Genomic DNA, 21,165 nt, shown 5'->3' on the forward strand with positions numbered 1-21,165 from the left:
GCCCTCTTAGCACAGCAAGGTGCGTCTGTGGCAGAAAGGTTTGTACTTCCGGTGTAGGTATTAATGCAGATTTCAGACAGTGCAAGTTTGCAGAAATGTACATATATACATTCTCACACAGGAGGTGCATGTTTTGCAGTTCTAGATGTAATAAATAGTTGCATTTTCTTCATGCTCCGATTTCTATCCTAAAAACAAATTGTACTTTGGATGAAGTCGACCAGGGCCAACTTATCTGCCATTTCGACAAACATTTTTTTTTGCCAACGGCCTTACTAGGAGATTACCTTCCTTGTTTCTCTTCATTTGGTCTGCCTCAAGTGTTATATGAAGCAAGTTAACATTTATGTACACCACTATGACCTGGCTTCAGAAGTTATATTACAATGCACTACAAGGTTACCTGTCTATCTTAAGCGGCCACTACTTCCTTTAGTGTATACATTGTCCGATTTAAGATTGGTTGAGTACAGGACTTTCCACACCCTTACCCTCTTCTAGTAGAAAGCCTATGTGTGTCTTTTCATTAAGAAGCATTAGTCTTCTTAATGGAACACTCCTGTTTGAAATCTTACTCATTAATGGCAAATACCCTTTATCTCAATATTCTACCGTTATTATTCTCCTGGCTAAAAAGGGCTCTAGGAAACAGAAAATTGACCTTTACTCCTTATATTGGAGGTCCCTCAATAGAAACCTGTGTTGACTGGTCTCCAGATTCCAAACAACAAACTTGTGTCACCCACATCTTTGAACTCCTTTCTTTTTTATTTTATTTTTATTTGAACAAAACAAGAAAAGCACAGTACAAAGAGTAGTCAGTTGACCATAATCAAGCAAAATACAGTTACAGTGAATCAGCCACATAGTAATTCGTGTTTATACAATCCTTCTTTCAATTAACCTTATTTATTTGGTGAATCTTGCAATATGAACTCTTATCTTAAAATTATGGTCTCCACATAAAATGACTAGGCTTACACTATTTTTCAACAAGCCCACTTCTTTTACCTTTCCCATGGGTCACTGACTTGGATGGATCTTTAAAATCACCTGAAAGGCCATTCTTACAATAAAAGAATTTCAGAATTTGTACGCATTCATGCATAAGGTCACATCTTGCCATTGGATTTAGAACTCTGGCTTACATTGGGAACAGAAATTACAATGTTAAAAGTAGCAGGCTTTATTTTTTTGCATGCATGGTGGTCAACAGTTGAAAATAATTCTGTAACATAAAATACAGATACTTAATCAAAATTTATTGTGAATGTCAATTCAAAACAAAAGGCAGGTTGAACCCAGTGGCCTAAAACAACTGAATTTTACACTAAATTTCTCAGGTAAGAGAGGCTGTTTTTCGTAATGCACGGCATTAACAAAACATCTGACGGCTTCCATCAGTACATTGTGCCTTTGTAGATAATCCACACTAGCTTTAATGTGCGGGCTTCTTTTTTTTCTTTTTGTTGGCTTTCTTTTTAGCAATAGGGTGGCTCTTCGGTAGGGGCTGGGATGCAGCACTAAAAAACAAGCACACATGCATGAAAATCAGAGAATTTCTTAAAACTGGCAGACTGTGCAGTTGTGGTGAAAAGTAAAATTGAATACTAATGAATTATCAGGTTAGAGAGAGAGAATTCAGTGGAAAAGGAGAGCAAGGCCCTGCTGTTCTTTTAGAACCAATTCAGTACAAATACATAAAGGAAATCATTCTTAGTTAAATCATAGAGGCAGCCTTTAAGAGGTTTGACATGTGGTGAATTACGTGCATTCAAGCAGACGCGGAACATGAGATAATACGCTTCTGCGCTTGCAACTGCCTTCAGTAGTGCTAGCCAAAGCAAACCCCATTTTTCTCTCAAAATTACCCAAGTCAAACTTTACAATAAGAGAACTAAAAAAAGCACACCACCTGATTCGGATTGAACTATGAAAATCCGATAAATATTTTCCAACGTATTTGTGCAAAATAGAGATTCAAGACGTCACTAAACACCAATAGTTAATACCAAGTTAACAGTAAGCAAGATTTCTAAGAAATAAAACAGACTGATACACAACAGCAAACAAAATGAACAATAAACGGTGATCATTTATGGACAGACTTTGTAAATTAGGAAAAACAATCATCCATGTTCCTTAGTATATTTAGTTAAGTAAAAGTTTTGTATATTATTTAACACGCTTTATAGTTTATCAGCCTGCTATTGTAATGGTACTGTGGACATGTCCGCTCGATGAAGGGGAAAGACTCAAACATGAGAATCTATTAATAGTTCAATAATGGAGTACAGCAGAGATTGCCATTACTAAAATCTGGAGGGCTGCACTTTTCTAGATAGATAAGGGCCAGAACGCAGAACTGATACTCAAACTCTCTACATTTGTTTTGTAACACACTTGTGAGAGCATATTTGTGTTCCTTTGTAAGGTCGGAAATACAAGATGAACATCAGTGTACTTTTTATTTTATTTTTTATTAGCCTAGGGAAGTTGTCAGCACAGACACACAACTATTCTGTGTGGTGCCCAAGAAGTAGAGCAATACTGCAACAATGAAAGAAACCAGGGGCAGTCAATGGAGAGAGAAGTTCCACCAGGCCCCAATAATTGTTAGCCTTTCCTTAAAATCTGAATCGACTATTAAAGGTGAAATTGTCCAAGGAAGGGTGCAGCTAAGGGAAAATTGAACCACACACGCTACTTATTATCCTAAATGTTAGATATTTCTGGAAGCAGCGAGAGCTGGTAGGGAGACTCGGAATGAGGGCACTAAGTGTCTGAAGTGTAGCATCGCGCTACGAAAGAACCACAGACACGTCGTAGATTTATATCTATATAGTGGGAGCTTTATTCATACATCCAACCTCGACACTGTCCCTACTCTAACTGCCCTATCCTGTCGGGACTCCTCCTCTTCCCTCGACCCTCTGGCTCCGCCCTCCCCAGCTACTAGACTGCTAACTCTATTACATCTCCCCTTTTCTTCATAAAACAACCGAGCAACAGTGCTCTAGTCCATCTCCACGATGAGTCTCTTGGGTGGCCGGATTTCACGACGTGGCCGCAGTGACATGTTCCCGGTGAGCGCACTCGTCACTGGCTCACTTTGCTGACCTCTGTCTCCAGCGTCAATAGGGTCATGTTCTTCACTGGCAGGCATGAGAGTCGTGTCTATCCCTGGTCCGTTCGGGTCTCGCGGACACCTCTTGAAATGGGAGACATTTCTGGTTATTCTGCGCTGCTCAGATTCCGCGGTCAGCATAGTGCCCTTCTGTTGGGTAATTACCAGTGGCTCATCACGGAAGCGGGAATCAGTCTTTTTCCGCTGCTCTTGTTTGACGAGGACGTGATCCCCTTCATGCAAGGACGGAGACCTTGCTCTTCTCTTTGCGTCAGCATACGATTTCATTTTGTCCTTGTGGTGCTTATCCGTCACTACCATTTCCTGATGGATGAGACTTGGTGATACGGCTTGCAAGGCGCCCTCCCATGTCGGGATGCGATTTCTCATTGGTCGCCTTAGCATGAGGGTGGCAGGGCATTGTCCGGTGGTTGAGTGTGGTGTTGTCCGGTACGCTCTGAGGACTTCAGTCAGGGCTGCCTGTAGTTCTTTCTTCTCAGCGGACGCCTGCTGAAATGTCTTTTTAATCGTGTCCATAAATCTCTCAATGGTGCCATTTGCTTGGGGCCACAGTGGCTTGACTTTGCGGTGTTTGAAGTCCATGTGCTTCGCAAAGGCACTGAATTCCTGTCCATTGAATGGGGGACCATTGTCCGTTTTGACTTCTCTGGGGACACCCCATGTTGCAAATACTTTGTCTAGCACTTTGAGAGTGCAAGAGGCGCTAGTAGATGATATGATTTGTGCTATGGGAAATCGTGAATATTCATCGATTATGGCAACCACGTATTTGCCAGACTGCAGTGGCCCATAAAAGTCCATGGCAATTTCTTGCCATACTCCACTGGGTATGGTGGTCATCTGTAGCGGTGCCGGTGGATTGCTTTGGCTGGTCAGCTGACAGAGGTGACAGTCCCTTAGCGTGGACTCTACCATCTGATCCAGGAAGGGGAACCAGACGCGTTCCCGTAGAGCTCGCTTTGTGGACACCACTCCTCTATGGCCTTCATGGGCCAAGTCGATGACTCCCTGCCGTAGTTGACTGGGGATGACGAGTCGTTGGCCTCTTAAGATGACTCCCTCCGTGGTGACCGATTGTTCATCACAGACGTGCCGGAATGCCTGAATCTCTTTCCGGATTGTCGAATCTGTGTCTTCTTCTTGCGTGTTATGTCTCCATTTATTAGTTCGGATCCGGTGTAGCACTATTTGCAGGATGGTGCCCTGGGCGGTGACCTCCCGAATTACATCCATGGGAATGGCCGGTGGCAGGGCTGGGGCAGCCAGAAAGTGAATATATTCCTCGGCAATCGATGGGCTCGATGACAAATTTAGTGTTGTGATTCCCCACTTTAATGTCTAGTCGCGGATATTTTTTTAGCTGATCGGGGTCTGCAATCATGTTTAAGTATTCCACTGTGTACGTAGAATCTCGGGAGGATGATGAGCTCGAGTCCTGAGATGGGGATCGGCGTTCCCAACATGACCTGCGTGATTCCCAGCTAGAATGTGATGAGCCTGGGGACCGCACAAGCTCTCTTTGAACAGCTCGTATGTGATGTTTCCGGGTGTCTGAGCGGGCCGATCTCGTCGGTTCACTTCGCTTGTTTCGGTGGTAGTCCCCACACATCGCTTCGAAGTGATTGGACCGCCCACATTTCCTGCACCGTTGGCCCATGGCCGGACAGGTGTCCACATGGGGATAGTCACGTCCACACCGATAACATCGCTTAGTCCTTTCTGTCTTCCGATCTCTTCGCCTGAGCTCTCTTCTCCCATACTCCGGACGCCATTGGTGAGACGACGTGCTGTGCCTCCATTTGTTCTCCGGCGAATATTTCCTTCTACCACTCGAGCGTTCTTGAACGCGGTGCGCTTGCTCATGGCTGATGTTGTGACCTGTTTCAATGGTGGCAGCGTGTTCCTCCGCTTGGTCATAGATGCGGGTCATTTCTTCAATCTCTTCTAGTTCATGGGGTTTCCTCAGTAGCCGTCGCCGGAGTGTCTCTGAGTGGCAACCTGTTATTATTTGCGATTTGATGGCAGCATCAGGCGAGAATGTTTCGAACTCGCAGTATCTCGACAGCCGTCGCAGCCTGGTGATGAATGCACCCATCGCTTCCTCCTTTCCTTGGCGAGCTTGATGGAATGTATGGCGCTCATAATCTACGTTTCTTTTGTGAAGGAATTTTTTGTTCAGTGCCTCACGCACTTTGTCATACGTCCCTGTTTCAGCAGGCGGAAGATCCTTTATTATTTTGCTTATTTCTCGACCTGCGAGGTTGCGGAGGGCAATTAACTTCTCTTTGTCTTCCGTCACCTTGGATCCCTCAATATAGTCTTCGAAGTCTTCTAACCATTCCTGCCACTTGGGGCCCATGCTCCCTCCTGTGGTCACGGTCAGACATTCCGGAGCTCGCAGGTGTGATCCTCCCGCAACCAGGGGCTTCCGCTGTGGTGAGGTCGCCATTGCGTCGTTGTCTTCTTTCCACTCCCTCGATGGGTCTTGTTTCTTTATGTGTTCTCGCCAATGCTTGTTTACTTGCTCTCGTCAATGCTTGTTTATTTCTAATTGCCAATGCTTGTTCATTCGCACATATCAATGCTTGTTTACTTGTACTTGCCAATGCTTGTTTATTTCTTCTTGCCAATGCTTGTTTATTTCTTCTTGCCAATGATTGTTTGTTTGCACTTGCCAATGCTTCGTTACTTGCTCTCGTCAATGCTTGTTTATTTTCCTTTCTGCCAATGCTTGTTTATTTGTTCTTGCCAATGCTTGTTTCGGTTACTGTATGCCTGACTTCAAAATGGCCGCTCTCCAACCATCAAGGGGTCTGTCTTGAAGGCCTGCCTGACTCCAAGATGGCCGCCGTCACTGCATACACACGAGGCTTTCTCTCGTGGCTCATTCAGTCCTCTTCATTCTGGACTCGCCAGCGGGCAGCTTCGACAGGTGGCACACCTCAGGTCCTGCTTCTCCCTTACAGAGACTGCTCAGGTGAGGTCGGGGTGGGCTCCCGCCTTATTCTGCAGCTTCCCGCGTTTCTCCTCGCGACGGCGTGCCGAAACTCACGCATCAAGCGTGAGATCTGCCGGCATCAAAAGAGCTTTCAAGCTCACACTTCAGCGCGCTCTACGGCGCTCGCTGGCAGACCTTCGGGGACAGCGTCTCCGGTGTTGGGACACTCCTCTTTCCACTCTTGGGCGCAAGGCAGGGTCGGGGTGGGCTCCCGACTTCTGCACTCACCAGCGTCATCCAAGACACACGCTTCTAATGTGAATCGCGCTTCGACGCGATCGGCTTTTCACGATCTCTCAGGTTCTGTGGTCAGTGGGGCTTGGTCATCCCACCCTCGTCGCCAGTTGTAGCATCGCGCTCCGAAAGAACCACAGACACGTCGTAGATTTATATCTATATAGTGGGAGCTTTATTCATACATCCAACCTCGACACTGTCCCTACTCTAACTGCCCTATCATGTCGGGACTCCTCCTCTTTCCTCGACCCTCTGGCTCCGCCCTCCCCAGCTACTAGACTGCTAACTCTATTACATGAAGGACATGACTGACTGGTCATGTCTTGGTCTACAGGTGGCACAATGCAAGAGTTGTCAAGGTAACTACGACACCTGCACAAGGAATCAGGCCTGCATGATGTGGCAGGAGGTGAGGGCAGAAATCTATGCTTATGTGGCACCTGCCTCTCGATACCAGAAGTGCCCATAATTCATAGTCGAGAGATTAGAATGAAGAGTGATAAAACATACTTAAAAAAAATAAAATTATAAAAAAGTCTTCTGGGCTTAATCCTCAAACTGCAGATAAATTGTCAGTAGAAATCAAAAATGTGTAAAAATCAGTTTGTATCCTTGTTCAGTTGTATTTTCATAGATGGAGCACACATCTGCCATCTAGTGCTCGGTTTTGAAAACTGTAGCTAATTTTCTACTAAGCACCCTGTTACAGTTTTGAATTGGTGTTGTATTGCTTGAGGGGAGTCTCCCCAAAAATCACAAAGCAGAATGCCACAGAATACATATATTGTTTACCATTGAATAAATGTCTGCCTACAAAAAACATTTCTGCATTTTCTTTAAATGGATATTCTACTTCTTTCCATACCCCCTAGAGGTAGGAAAGGTACACGTGAATCTACAACACAAGCTGCAAATCAATTGTTACGGGTAAGATTACAAAGGAATATCCGTACCTTGATGGACAAGTTACTTACCTTCCGCAACGCCTTATTGGTAAAGACTATCAAGTCGCAGATTCATTATTTTAGAACTATCCCAAGATGTCAGACTGGATCTAGAAACCTTTTGTGAGCAGTACCACTGTGCGCTGGTAGATGGCGTCAATCAGCTCTGATTGGTGTAATTGGCGTTGGAAGTGACATATGTGGTGCCTATATAGGCGCCATCCCAGATCTATGACGTCAGTTTACTTTTGGCAACTTTCCACGCTAGGAGCACAGAGCCATGAAGAACACTGACCACTGGTGTGGAAAACTAGGGCCATGAAAGTGGAAAGCCCTGTCCCTAGAAATCCGTTCACAGAGCGGGGAGGATGGGTAAGTTGGAAAGGAATCTGTGACTAGATAGAGCCTCTAACAGATGAGGCGTTACCAAGGGGAAGTAACTTGTCCTTCTCAGTGACTTCTAGCCAGAGATTCCTTAAAATAGAATAGATACCCAAGCAATATCTCCCCGGCAGTGGGTCTGCAAAACAATTTTCATACCAAAAATTCCTGCAGGACTGAATGGGCAAAGAGCCCATCCCAACGGTCCAGGCAGTACAGTTTTGATAACATGTGCAGGGAAGCCCACATTGCTGCCTAGCAGATGTCCAGGACCGGGACTCTGCTTGCTAATGCAGTGCTCGTAGCCTTTGCTCTGGTGTAACGAGCACGTAAACCTTTAGGGGGTTACTTCTTGGCCAATGCGTTGCAGATTTTAATTCAGAGCACGCTTCTGCACAACCTTTCCAGTCTTCATTCCAACATACCCTACGAACAGTTGGTCATACACCCGGAACTCTTTTGTGCGGTCAAGGTAGAACGACAAAGCTCTTTTTGGGTCCAGTTGGTGAAGCCGTTCCTCTTTCTTAGAGGGATGTGGCGGAGTGTAAAAAGTAGGCAGAGTGATGGACTCGCCTACATGAAAGGGAGATATGGCTTTCATCAGAACGAAAGCTCTAGTTCGTAGAACCAGCTTGTCTGGGCACATGTTCAGGTACGGAGGCTTGGATGACAAAGCCTGAAGCTCACTGTCCATCCAGACAAATGTTATTGCTACCAGTAAGTACGTCTTGATGGTAAGGAGCCTGAGAGGACAGTTGTGCAAGGGCTCAAAGTGAGTGCACATCAGGAACGTCAGGATGAGGTTAACATCCAACTGAGCCATGATAAAAGAAGGAGGAGGAAACATATGCTTTAAACCTTTCAAGAACCTTTGTACAAAGGGGATTTAAAAAGGGATAGCTGGTCAGGCAACCACAGAAAATCTGAGATAGCAGAAAGTCAACCCTTTAGGGTGCCCAGAGCAGAGCCCTGCTGGGCAAGGGAAAGAATAAAGAGAACAGGAGAAGAAAGTGGATCAACCTGCTTTTCTGCACACCATGCCACAAGCTTGCTGCGTCAGGCGTATACCGTTTTGGTGGAGGGACGCTTGGCTTCCACAATAATATCGCAGACTTTGGGCAGATGAGTGAAGGCTGTCGACTGTCGCTGGTCAACCTGTTGACAGGTTTGGGTGGAGAATTCTCCCCTGCTGCTGCGACAGAAGATCCTCCCAAAGAGTCAGCCTAATCGGAGGACTGATGGCCATGGTCAACAGCTCGGGATAACAACATCTCTGAGCCCAGTCCACAGCCACAAGGATGACTTGGGCCCAGATGTTACTGATCTTCTTGAGAACTCTGGGCTTGAGTTGTATGGGCGGAAAGGTGAGCAGGAGGCCTGAGCTCCACTTGAGACAATAGGCGTCTCGGAATGAAAGCTGCCTTGGAAACGCCAGCGCGTAGAACTGCGGTGGCAAAGAGATTTAAACACTTTCACTGCTGAAAGGGACCTTGCACCACCTTTAGATGGAGACGCCATTTGTGACCCACTAGACTTCTGCGGCTGAGTTTGTTTGCCCTGGCATTCAGAGATCCCACTAGGTGTTGAGTCACCCAGGAAATGCCCTGATGTTCCAGCCATGTCCAGAGGCGCAGAGTTTCTTGACAGAGTCCATGGCCCCACCTCGCCCCGCTTTTTGGAGTACCAAACAGCAGTGGTGGTGTCACCTGCACTAGCCTTCCCTTAATGGAGGGTAGAAAAGCATTTAATACCAGCCGGATCGTGTGGAGCTCTAGAAGGTTGATGTGGAGTCCGAAATCTGCCAGTGACCAGAGGCCGCTGATCTCCACCTCTCCCAGATGGCTGCCAACATCCCAGGAGTGACACATCTGTCACTACTGTCAGATCTGGATGGGGAAGGAAGAGGGGTCTGCTGTTGTCCCAATTACGGTTCGCTAACCACCACTGCCGATCCTGTGCAATTTCCTCTGAGATCAGGACCATGTCAGAGAACGTTCCCTGATGCTACACCCACTAGAACTTCAGGCCACACTGAAGAGCTCACATATGCCAGCGGCCATGCTTCGCAAGCTGGATAAAGGAGGTCATAACCCAGCAGCCTCCGAGTCGGTCTCACTGAAATCCAGGGAGGATAGGCTTGAACACTGTACAGTGACCAAAAAAGCTCCGATGAAGGGCGAGCATCTGAGAGGGAGTTAGATGTGACTTGGGCACTAAGATAGTTAACCCCATCAAATGCAGGAGTTCCACAGCAGTCAAGATCGGGGAAGACTGGCACCCCCGATCTCCGCTGGTGAGGCCAAAAGAGAACACAGTGAACTGGAAGTACTCTTGGCCCACCGTGAACAGCAGGTAACGCCTGTGGGCAGACAGGACAGAAGGTGATGGCAGATCCTGCCGCCCACTGGGTGCCCATGATGATAAAGAAGGCAGGGTGGCGGGGTCCTTAACCATGCAAAGACTGAAGCTTGTGCGCCACAGTGGCTGGATCTGGATCCAGTGCTGAATCCGCCTCGTCTCTGAAGAGATGGGAGCCATCAAAGGGCGTGTCCATAAGTGACGCTTAGTACTCAACAAAATGTGAGAATGAGAAGTCAGGAAACAGGCCCATTTCTCTTCCCAAGTGATAATGTCAAAACAAAAAGAACAGGTTATCTATAAGGTACACACCTGAACCTAAATTATAGGTGGATTTACCTGGAAAAATGGCAAGGGAACCCACAGGTTTTGAAAAAAAATCCTCACTCACCTACCAAGTAGGTGACATGTTTCATCATAGGGTTCCCATCCTGGTCACCGAATGTTCCCAGGGTGTGCTTTAACGCCTGATTACAGTGGAGCTAGTTGTTTTTGTGGGGGTGAGATTGTGATAGTGAATGAATGAAAAGTGCTCAGGTGAGTTCTGCTTCTAAAATTGGCTCAACAGTCTCTGTTTATTAACTTTAATTTAATTATTGAGAGTGTTGGTCAATGTTAAAAAAGTGGCAGCTATGTGAAGGATGTAATTTTGATCCTTCTTATCCTGTGGTTGGTCTACATGTTTCAGCCATATTCCAATGTGCTCAGATGGCTTTCGTCAGGACCATGGAAGCTTGCATGCACACTAAGACATGCAGCTGATGGGTGGTTTGTACTTATAACCCACGTGTAAAGTCTGTGTCACTTTTACTTTTTAGCGACGGTAGCTACTTGCCACCTGAGAACGGCCGAGGGGGCGGACCCTGTAGTCACACTTCAAGGTATCTTACCCTCAGGTACCCAAACTTCCTCGGATGTGGGACGACTGAGACTTTACAAGTGGGTTGTAAGTACAAACCACCCATGCAGTCTGATACCTGGGGATAATTCTAAGGTACGGAATCTGTGGCTAGAAGTCTCTATCAGATACATTTGTGCAATGAAACAAAACTTTCGTTTTTTCGCCGCGTTTAGCAGAATCAATGTATTCTCCTAAAATCAAGTGTACATAAAGACTTTTCAGTTTAGTTATGTGGATTTGTTAAAACAAAACGTTTGTAATTCAATGGAGTAACGGATGCGGAAAGAAGATATCATGCTGGGTAGAGACCATAACTATCTATGGATTACTTGGAAGTCTTTGTGCACATATAAATAAGATTCCTCCACTGAAATCCTGTAACACACTCTGTGCACAGTGATGTTAACTGCTAGCAAGACGCCATTCATATGAACTTTTGCAGTGTACAGGACTGGAATGTTTTGAAAGATGGTGACAGTTTGTTGTGCCATAGTGAACATCTAAATAATGTGCATGCTTCCCAGTTACTGAATGGAATACATTGTTGTCATGCTTGAGCCTAATCACAATTACTCCTGGAATGCTCTACGAGCTAGAACCACTGGTCATAGCACTGTGATCCCTACACACTGGTTGGGATGCATCTCTGTAATGGTCACTTTTGCCGATGGTACCCATAAGGTCTGTTCAGTAATAGATGTTTTTCACCATTTTAGCGTGTGCTGTAAACTAGGTTTGCATTGTCAGCAGTACGTCCATCATTTGTTTGCTGTATCACTTTTCACCCTAAGTGGGATGGGTATGCCCAGACGTGGGTCCCTTGCTCACTACACCACTGGATTCAAGCTAGCCTGGCTGAAGAAGGGTGACATACCCTGAAACTAGCCCCAGGATGCTTGTTTCCGGTGCAGGGAGGACCTGGCCGGGCAGTTCGGTCTGGACTGTTCCCATGGGGCATAGGGTCAAGACTGATATGCATATGGCTGGGTCCAAACTGGGGTGGCGTACTGGGCAAAAGAACAATGGATTTAACCCAGATCTTTTGACTGAGGAAGAATGTTTGCATTGTCAGCATTCCGTCCATCATTTGTTTGCTGTCAACTAGGCAAAAGCACAAGAAGATCCTCTCTGGTCATGACTGCTTGGAACAATTGGCTCACTTTGCACTTGATGGAGCAGGATTTCACATTAAGAAACCTGCTCGACTGAATACCCCCATAATATGTATGAACAGTAAGTAGTTATAGAAAACTAACGTGCACCTTACATAAACACGAGCGAAAGTTACTTTGCGCATGCATGCACTAACGTGAAAAATGATATGTAAGAACTAAAATCGTATTTATATCGTGCTTTGAAAGAAACAAGAAATAATACATATCTAGGCCGCATGTGCATTTCGTAGTTTGCATGTTGCATCTTGCTTTGAAATAATAAATAATGCTGCTTCCGCTTAAAGCTATGCTATTAGAAACGCTAACAGGGACTAGTGCAAGGGTGGGTGGTAAACAGTGAAAATTACATTGTCATATAATTAATGGATGTTCATTTTCCATTTACTATAGTGAGCTGGATGAGACGCTATGTTTCCTTAACTTGGCCAGAAAAGGGAGGGGAAGGAAGAATGAGTAGAATTGATCTGTCAGAGGTACACTGAAGTGCTGAACACAGCAGAAGAAGAGCAGGGGTTGAAGGCCAATGTGATGACTGTCTGCCAAGTGATGTTCCTGACCGTGGGACAAAAGGACTCTTTCAACAGACATTGCTATAAATAATGTACAATTGCAACATGAATAAAAATGTGTGAACGGAGCCAATATGAAATCATGGGAATGGGTGTAGAACAATACATATTCCCAAACCATGAATGAAGTCACCGTGGTGTGACAGAGCCACCAATCATCGGTCTAATTTAGTGAATGTTTCAAATGATGTGGGACGAACATGTGGGTTTTAGGGTATAACTGGGGTGCCTTTGGGGGTGTGGTTAAGTTAGGTTGGCTACAGAGAGAACGAAGGGGGAGATACGTTGCTGTCCGTAGGTTTGCAGAGAGGTCTAGCTGTTCCTGTCCTGTCCCGTTCCAGTCCATGTAGTCTTTGTTCCCTGTCTCTATTCAGGGAACCCCCGCCATCACGTTGGCCAGGGTAATGGTTTTCTGCAGTATTTTAGGTTTGTATTATTCGGACTCGTTCTTGAACAATTACCTGCAATGTATATTTTGTCTCTGAAACTTTTGTCTCTTCACCTATCAACTCCGTCATAGGTGTATTGGAACGTAATATTTAGATTAAGCTTTTGTCTCTTCATCTATCCCCTCCGTTAGATGTATTTTGTTTCGCATTTGATTTTGCTGTAATTGATGTCTCTTAATCTATCCGCTCCTTCATGCATAATGTCATTATTGATTGATGAGTTTGTCTCTACCTGATATTGCTGATGTATTTTTCTCCTTTTGTGAGTTCATTGTTTGCACTTGTAACCGTATGCATTGAGCATTTCACCATTCAATGTGAGGTAACGTTTTATTAACTATTCAGAGAGTCTGTGATTATTTAGCTGACCTAATGGTTAGTCAGATAGTATTATCATTACCATCAACTATTCAACTAATTGGTTCATCGACCAGATAGGAGAGTGGATGTATTAGCTAGATGAGTATTGTGGGATTTATCACATGTATAATAGAAGGAAAAGTAATCGAACATATATAAATTGACCCCAGCGCATTAGGGATTTGGGAGAATGTGTATGGGCCATTGTTCTATGATATTATCAAGTATTGATCCCTGTTTGGGTATTGGCTTTTTGCTGGATCAGTTTCTTTGTAGCAGAGGACGGTTTAATTATTGATTAGTTTGGTAATGATTATATGTTCTTAACACGAAAACTTTAGTGTCCTGTTCTATGTTGTCTAGAAGTACAGGTACAGAGCTACCTTAGGAATCCCAGGAATGGAATTACCCTGAAATAGGCAGAAGAAGAGTGTGGATTTAGAAGTCCCACTGCAGAAGTACTTTGTCTGTTGTAATAATACCGAAGCTACGGAGGGCTGTAGGTGTTATATTTAGGGAAATTTTGTTTGCAAGCGGAGTGTCTGAAATAGTAAAGGGTTCACTTCCGAAACTCTAGCCTTATCCCCAGGAGAGTAACAAGAACTCTTTTCACGCTAAAAAGTCCTCTTGCAAAATCTTGGCCTTATCCCTAGGGGAGTAACAGGTCCTTCTGGAGCTTGTTTGAAGGGTAAAATAGCGCTGGTCGTTATTAGGACTCGTCATGAAGAAAACCTCTGGGAAAAGTGAAAACTATTTTTTTATTTAGTGGAATAGACAAGGTAGCATTGTTTTTCAGTTGCTACTAACAGAAATTTTGATTAAGAAAACTTAGAAAAATATTGCCGTAATATTTTGTGAAGGGAGGGTCAGTAGAAGGAGTAATACGGACATCAGAAAAAGCTGCGCTGGCATTGGTAAGGCAGCGGGCGTGTACTAAGCTGTGATTGGTTGGGACCTAGTATTGGGGCACTAGTATTGGTTGAGACCTTGATTACGTAGCAGTGCTCCGAATGGTGTGAGTCGCCCTGGTATAGGACAAGAGCTGACAAATAGAATATGTAGAATTACGGAAGAATTTCCTTGTTGTTTTGGTGAGGTACATTAGTGTAAGTCAGAAAAATTAAGCTGCTAAAGAAAATAAAGAATATTTTCAATAAGGACAAATCAATTGTGACTAGAAAGAGAATTCTGATTCCACCTCTAAAAATACCTGCCTTTTAATGATGTTGGAGCGAGGATACCATACGTGTATGTGGTTAGAGAATTGAGTGAAGTATACAAAGGATGATGGTGTCATAGCTTTCCCACAGCATGGTACATTTAATGTAAGGATATTGCAGAATCTGAGAAATCGAATGAATGCACTGGAACCAAATCCTAGACTGACACAGTATGAAGGCTTAGAAGAAAGGGAAGTTGAGGCATTTGAAAGAGAGAAATATAGAGGTAACAGACGATACAGGAATTGGATGTTTGGATATCCTTTTGAAAGCAGGGAAGAAAAAGTTGAAAATATGGAGGAGAGCTGTGGTGACAGAAGGTCTGTACCCAGTTTTAGTTGCTGATGATCAGACAGGAGGAAAGTGTAGAGAGAAAAGGAATATGCTACTTACCAGTATGCATCTGTTCTTGGCATGTAGAGCTGCAGATCTACACACTTTTGCATAGATCGCCATCTGGTGTTGGGCCCGCATGTTTGCAGTTTGTTTTTCCTCTTGGAAAGTCTTTGGAAGTCACGAGGTCGGTGACTCCTCCTTTGGTTCGTATTGCGCATGGGCTTCGGCTCCATCCTCGGATTGTTTTTGGCCAGCAGGGAAAGATGGAGCGTAGTAATAACAGTAAAGAAACCCATGTGTGTTGTATCTAAATAAGATAGACTGGAACGGATACAGGTAGCCGGGGAGGCGGGTGGGCGTGTGTAGATCTGCAGCTCTACATGCCAAGAACAGATGCATACTGGTAAGTAGCATATTTAGTTCGAGGCATATGAGCTGCAGATTACACACTTTTGCATAGACTATATAGCAGTACCCAACCCTGGCGGCGACCACCGGTATCCGTTGCAGTGGTTTGGAACAGTGTTTTTAGTACAGCCTGGCCCACACTAGCTTGTTGCTTGGTTTGCACATCTACACAGTAATGTTTGTGAAAGTGTGCGGTGTTGACCATGTCGCTGCTTTGCAGATGTCATCTAATGGTATGTTCCCTAGAAAAGCCATAGAAGCCCCTATCTTCCTTGTAGAGTGGGCTTTAGGGGGAACAGATAGCGTTCGTTTTGCTTTGTGGTAGCAAATCTGTATGCATTTTACAATCCACCTAGCTATCCCTGATTTAGAAATAGGGTTGCCTTTATGTGGTGGAGAGAAAGAGACAAATAGCTGTTTGGTCTTTCTGAAAGGTTGTGTTCTTTGGATATAGTAAAGTAAGGCCCTTTTAACATCCAGTGTGTGTAGAGCCCTTTCCGCAACAGTTTGAGGTTGTGAGAAAAAAAACGCTAATTATACCAATTGGTTCAGATGGAAGGGGGAAATGACTTTGGGTAGGAATTTTGGGTTGGTGCGGAGTACAACCTTGTTCTGATGCATTTGGAGAAAAGGTTCCTGTATAGTGAGTGCTTGTATTTCACTGACCCTTCTAAGGGAAGTGATGGCCACCAGAAAAGCTGTTTTCCATGTGAGAAATTGCAGCTCACATTTATGCAAAGGTTCGAAAAGCGGTCCCATTAGCCTTGTGAGAACTATATTTAAATTCCAGACAGGTGAGGGTGGTACTCTGGGTGGAATTACTCTTTTGAGGCCTTCCATGAAGGCTTTGATGGCAGGCACCCTGAAAAGTGATAGGTGCTGTCTGTTCTGTAGGTAAGCAGCAATTGCTGCGAGGTGTAACCGAATGGATGTATATGCTAGGTTACACCTTTGTAGATGGAGCAAGTAACATATGATGTGCTGTATGGATGCATCTAGAGGGTTGATTGTGTTGTTATGGCAGTAAACAACAAATCTTTTCCACTTTGCAGCGTAGCATGCCCTAGTAGTAGGGCGTCTAGCATCTCTGATAGTGTTCATGCAATCAGGGGGAAGGTTAAGGTATCCGAATTCTAGGATCTCAGGAGCCGGATCGCAAGGTTGAGCTGAGCTGGGTCCGGGTGCCTGATCTTTCCATGGTTCTGGGTTAGGAGGCATGGTGAGAGGTGTAACTTTTGGTGTGGCACTACCGAGAGTTCCAGCAGTGTGGTGTACCACGATTGTCTGGTCCATGTTGGAGCTACCAGGATGAGCGTGAGGGAATGCTGTTGTAGCTTTCGCACCACTAATGGAATTAGTGGGAGAGGTGGAAAAGCGTACGCAAATTTGCCTGACCAGTTCATCCATATCGCATTGCCTTTGGACAATGGTTTTGGTATCTGGCGGCGAAGCTTGGGCATTTTTTGTTTTCGTGGGTGGCGAAGAGGTCTATCTGAGGATGCCCCCACTTCTGAAAGAACGGGTGAAGAACCTGTGGGTGAAGTTCCCATTCGTGGATCTGTTGCGTTTGTCTGCTGAGCAGATCTGCCATGGTGTTTTGGACTCCTGGGACGTGTTGGGCCAGGAGAAAGATTTTTTGCGGAATTGCCCATCTCCACATGCTCTGTGCTAGTTGAGAGAGCTGTGGAGAGTGTGTGCCCCCCTGTTTTTGAAAGTAGTACATGGCAGTCATGTTGTCTGTGCGAATGAGGACTGCCCTGCCTGAAATCTGCGTCTGAAAGGATTTTAGGGCTAGAAAGATTGCCAGTAACTCCAGATGGTTGATGTGGAGTAACTTTTGTTGCGGCGTCCATGTGCCCTGCACTGTGAGATGTAACAGATGAGCTCCCCAGCCGGAGAGCGATGCGTCTGTAGTTAGGATTATTTGTGGAACCGGGTCCAGGAACGGTCGTCCTTTGGAAAGATTTGTGGTGTTCCACCACTGCAGAGAGCGATGGGTGCGACCGTCCACCAACACCAGATCTGTCAGTTGCCCCTGGGCCTGGTTCCACTGGCGTGCTAAGCACTCCTGGAGTGGACGCATCTGGAGTCTTGCGTGAGGCACTATGAAGATGCAAGAGGCCATCATCCCTATCAGTTGCATAAACACTGTTGCTGGGAGAGAGTGTTGAAGTATGAATTTTTGACGCAGAGCCTGGATGCTTGCAATCCTGGCAGGATTGGGATAGGCTATGGCTTTTGAGGTGTCTAAGGTGGCACCGAGGTGTTGCTTTGTGTGTGATGGTATCAGGTGGGACTTTTGGTGGTTCACCGTGAAACCTAGCTGGTGAAGTAGTTGGATTGTAGTGGCGGTGTGGTGTACACATTGGTTGTAGGACGTGGCTTTTATTAGCTAGTCGTCCAAATATGGGAAGACGTGAATGTGCTGTCTTCTGAGGTGTGCCGCCACTACTGCTAGGCACTTGGTGAATACCCTTGGTGCTGTTGTGACCCCGAACGGGAGCACTTTGAACTGGTAGTGTTGCCCGTCCACTACAAATCTGAGGTACTTTCTGTGAGCATGGTGTACTGGAATGTTAAAGTATGCGTCTTTCAAGTCCAGTGTGGTGAGAAAGTCGTTCTGGGAGAGGAGTGGAAAGACCTGTTGAAGGGTTACCATGTGCAAATGGTCTGAATGTATGTAAGTGTTTAGAGGCCTGAGATCTAGAATAGGTCGTAGAGTCTCGTCTCTTTTTGGTATCAGAAAGTACAGGGAGTAGACCCCTAAATGTTGCTGATTGATGGGGACTTGCTCTATGGCTTGTTTTTGCAGGAGGGAGATTACCTCCTGTTTTAGTAACGTAGCATGTTCTTGTGACATTGGGCGTTGCCTGGGTGGAATGTTTGGGGGGGTAGATGTTAATTCTAGGCAGTACCCTGAATGAATAATTTGGGTCACCCATCTGTCTGAGGTGATGGTCTCCCAGACGTGAAGGAAATTTTTTAGTCTGCCCCGAACCGGAGTGGGATGGTCTGGAGGGAGCGGGGAAAGTCATTGGGTAGGCGGTGTGGCAGAGCGGGCGGTATTGGTTTTGCCTCTCCCTTTATTATTATTGCCTCTATAGCAGCCTCTTTGATAACCCCTTGTGAAGGTGGACTGAGGAGGGGATTTGTAGGACGTGGATGCGCTATCTCAGGAGTAGCCTCTGCCCGTGCCCCGAAAGGAAGAGCGGCGAAAGGAGCGCCTAGGAGGGTAGGACTGTAGGGCTCCCATAGATTTCGCCGTATCAGTGTCTTTCTTCATCTTCTCGAGGGCCTCATCAACCTTTGGACCAAATAAATGTTGTTGATCAAATGGGGGTTTAATATGGAGGCTTGTACCTCAGGTTTAAAGCCTGAAACTCTTAGCCAGGCGTGGCGACGGAGGAGGACACTGGTGTTTATGGCCCTGGAGGCTGTGTCTGCCGCGTCTAGGGCACAGCGTATAGAGGTATTAGTTATGGTTTTTCCCTCTTGAATCAATTCATTAGCCCTATTTTTGTATTTTTCTGGGAGATGGTGCATGATGGTTTCTAGCTCATCATAATGCGCTCTGTCGTATCTGGCCAATAGCGCTTGAGTGTTGGCGATACGCCATATATTGGCAGCCTGTGACGCAGTGCGTTTTCCTGACTCGTCTAGGAGCTTGGCCTCTTTGTCAGGTGGTGGTGCTTCGCCGGACGCCTGTGAATTTGATCTCTTCCTAGCCGTGGATACCACTAAGGAATCCAGTGGTGCAGGGCCTTTAATGTAGGCAGGATATGTGGGGGCGGCTTTATACTTTTTCTCTATGCGTGGGTTTAGGACCCTAGCCCTGACTGGGTCTTTAAAAACCTCTGTCGCATGTTTGATTACCCCTTTTAGCATAGGTAGTATAGCAGTAGACCTATGTGCAGTATCGAAGGTGTCTAGGAGGAAATCTTCCTCTACTGGGTCAGTATGTAGCTCTACCCCGTGATAATGTGCCGCCCCTCTGGAGTAGGTGGTGAAAACCTAACAAGTCTTCTGGTGGGGATGGCCTGGATGGATAAAGGTCATCTTGTGGGACGTCTGGATTGTTATAATCATCCCATGGGTCTGGGGATCCAGTAGGGGTTGGGTCTTGTGGCACATCTGCTGGATCATGGTCTGGAGACGGGGTCGGAGAGCGATGAGGCAGGGGTGGAGAAGGTGGAGGGGGCGGAGGTGGAGAGGGTGGAGGAGGTGGGGAAGGCACTCTGAAAGGGGAGGTAGCACAGTCCTTCCTCTTTGGAGGTGGAGCTGGTTTGTCCAAATGTCTCTTTTTTGAAGACGGTGCCAAATGTCCAGTTTTTGGATCCTTGGTAAGTGTCTTTTGCAAAGGATCCGGTGTGAATAGTTCTTGCGACACTGGTTGTTCGGTCGGCGCCGAGGTTTTCGGGGCCGACGGCTTTCTAGGCTTGTCTGTGCCGTGATTTTTTGGAACCTCCGATTTTTGGTTCGGTGCCGAGAGAGGCTTCGGCACGGGAGTGTCGGTGCCGAGGGCCTTATGATGTTTGTTCGGCACCGAGAGGCCGGGATTTCGACACCGAGGGCTTTGGTGCTGAGCTCGGTGTGGAGACCGATCTTTTCTTCGGTGCCGAAGGGTGTTTTTCGGCATCGCTGGTAGGCTGGCTCGAGCCCGAGCTGCCGGAAGGCTTATTAGGCTTCTTTACCGGGCCCGAAGATGGGGTGTTAGAAGCAGTGTCCTTGGTCTTGCCTAGGCTCAGAGGCGAAGGCGTGACCGAAGCCTTTTTGGGTGTCGGCGCGGGTGTGGGAGGGGGTATTGTACTCCCGACCCTCTGCGCCGGGGTGATGTCCTCCACATCTGAGTCGTCGGCTTCGGAAGCACTGACGAGGTCGTCTTCTTCTTCGGTGTGGTGCTGTCCCGGAGCTTCGACGTCGTCCCCGAAGATGTCGACTGGAGCGGAGGTCGAGGAGTGCGCCATGTTGCGTTTGGACCTTCGATCTCGAATAGTCTTTTTCGATCTAAAAGACTTGCAGGCGGGACAGTCTCGAGCCTCGTGTTCAGGGGAGAGGCAGAGGTTTCACACCTCATGAAGATCGGTGTGGCGGACTTCGGACCCACATCGAGGGCACTTCTTGAAGGGAGTTCTTTCCATCAGCCGAGACCGGAGCCGGGATAGGCCCGAAGGCCGCCGTCGACGACTGGAATCGAAGAAGTGTCGAAGAGAAGGTGATTAAGAAGATTTGTATCTGAAGAATCTCGATGAACGAGGATTTTGCGTTGATCGTTGAACTGGAAAAGTTCAGAACCGGAGCGCGAAGTATTACATCCGAGCCCGATGGCGGAAAAAAACAATCTGAGGATGGAGCCGAAGCCCATGCGCAATACGAACCAAAGGAGGAGTCACCGACCTCGTGACTTCCAAAGACTTTCCAAGAGGAAAAACAAACTGCAAACATCCGGGCCCAACACCAGATGGCGATCTATGCAAAAGTGTGTAATCTGCAGCTCATATGCCTCGAACATAAAAATATAGAGACTTCAAGTTTTAGAGATGACCCGAATAACTTTGAGGATGATGAGTTGTTAGAGGATATAATGACTAAAAGATATCCGCCATATGAAGAAAATTCAGGGGAGGTAACCCAGAGTGCTCCACAGATGGGAACCCTATTGACTCCCCAAGTAACTGAAATAG

The 21,165-nt window shown here is 46.2% G+C and overlaps 1 protein-coding gene across 1 annotated transcript in view; it reads right to left on the bottom strand.

Annotated features, from left to right (window-relative positions):
• Positions 1–749: 749 nt before the first annotated feature.
• EXOSC9 (exosome component 9) overlaps positions 750–21,165 on the bottom strand; it is a 447,763-nt gene continuing 427,347 nt past the window's right edge. The window contains exon 12 of the mRNA XM_085641570.1: positions 750–1,523. Within this exon, the coding sequence (XP_085497696.1) occupies positions 1,439–1,523 (85 nt within the window). The 3' untranslated portion in view covers positions 750–1,438. The remainder of the gene's footprint in view (positions 1,524–21,165) is intronic.

This window comes from Triturus cristatus, chromosome 2_2, assembly GCF_964204655.1.
Source record: "Triturus cristatus chromosome 2_2, aTriCri1.1, whole genome shotgun sequence".
Classification (NCBI taxonomy): Eukaryota; Metazoa; Chordata; class Amphibia; order Caudata; family Salamandridae; genus Triturus; species Triturus cristatus.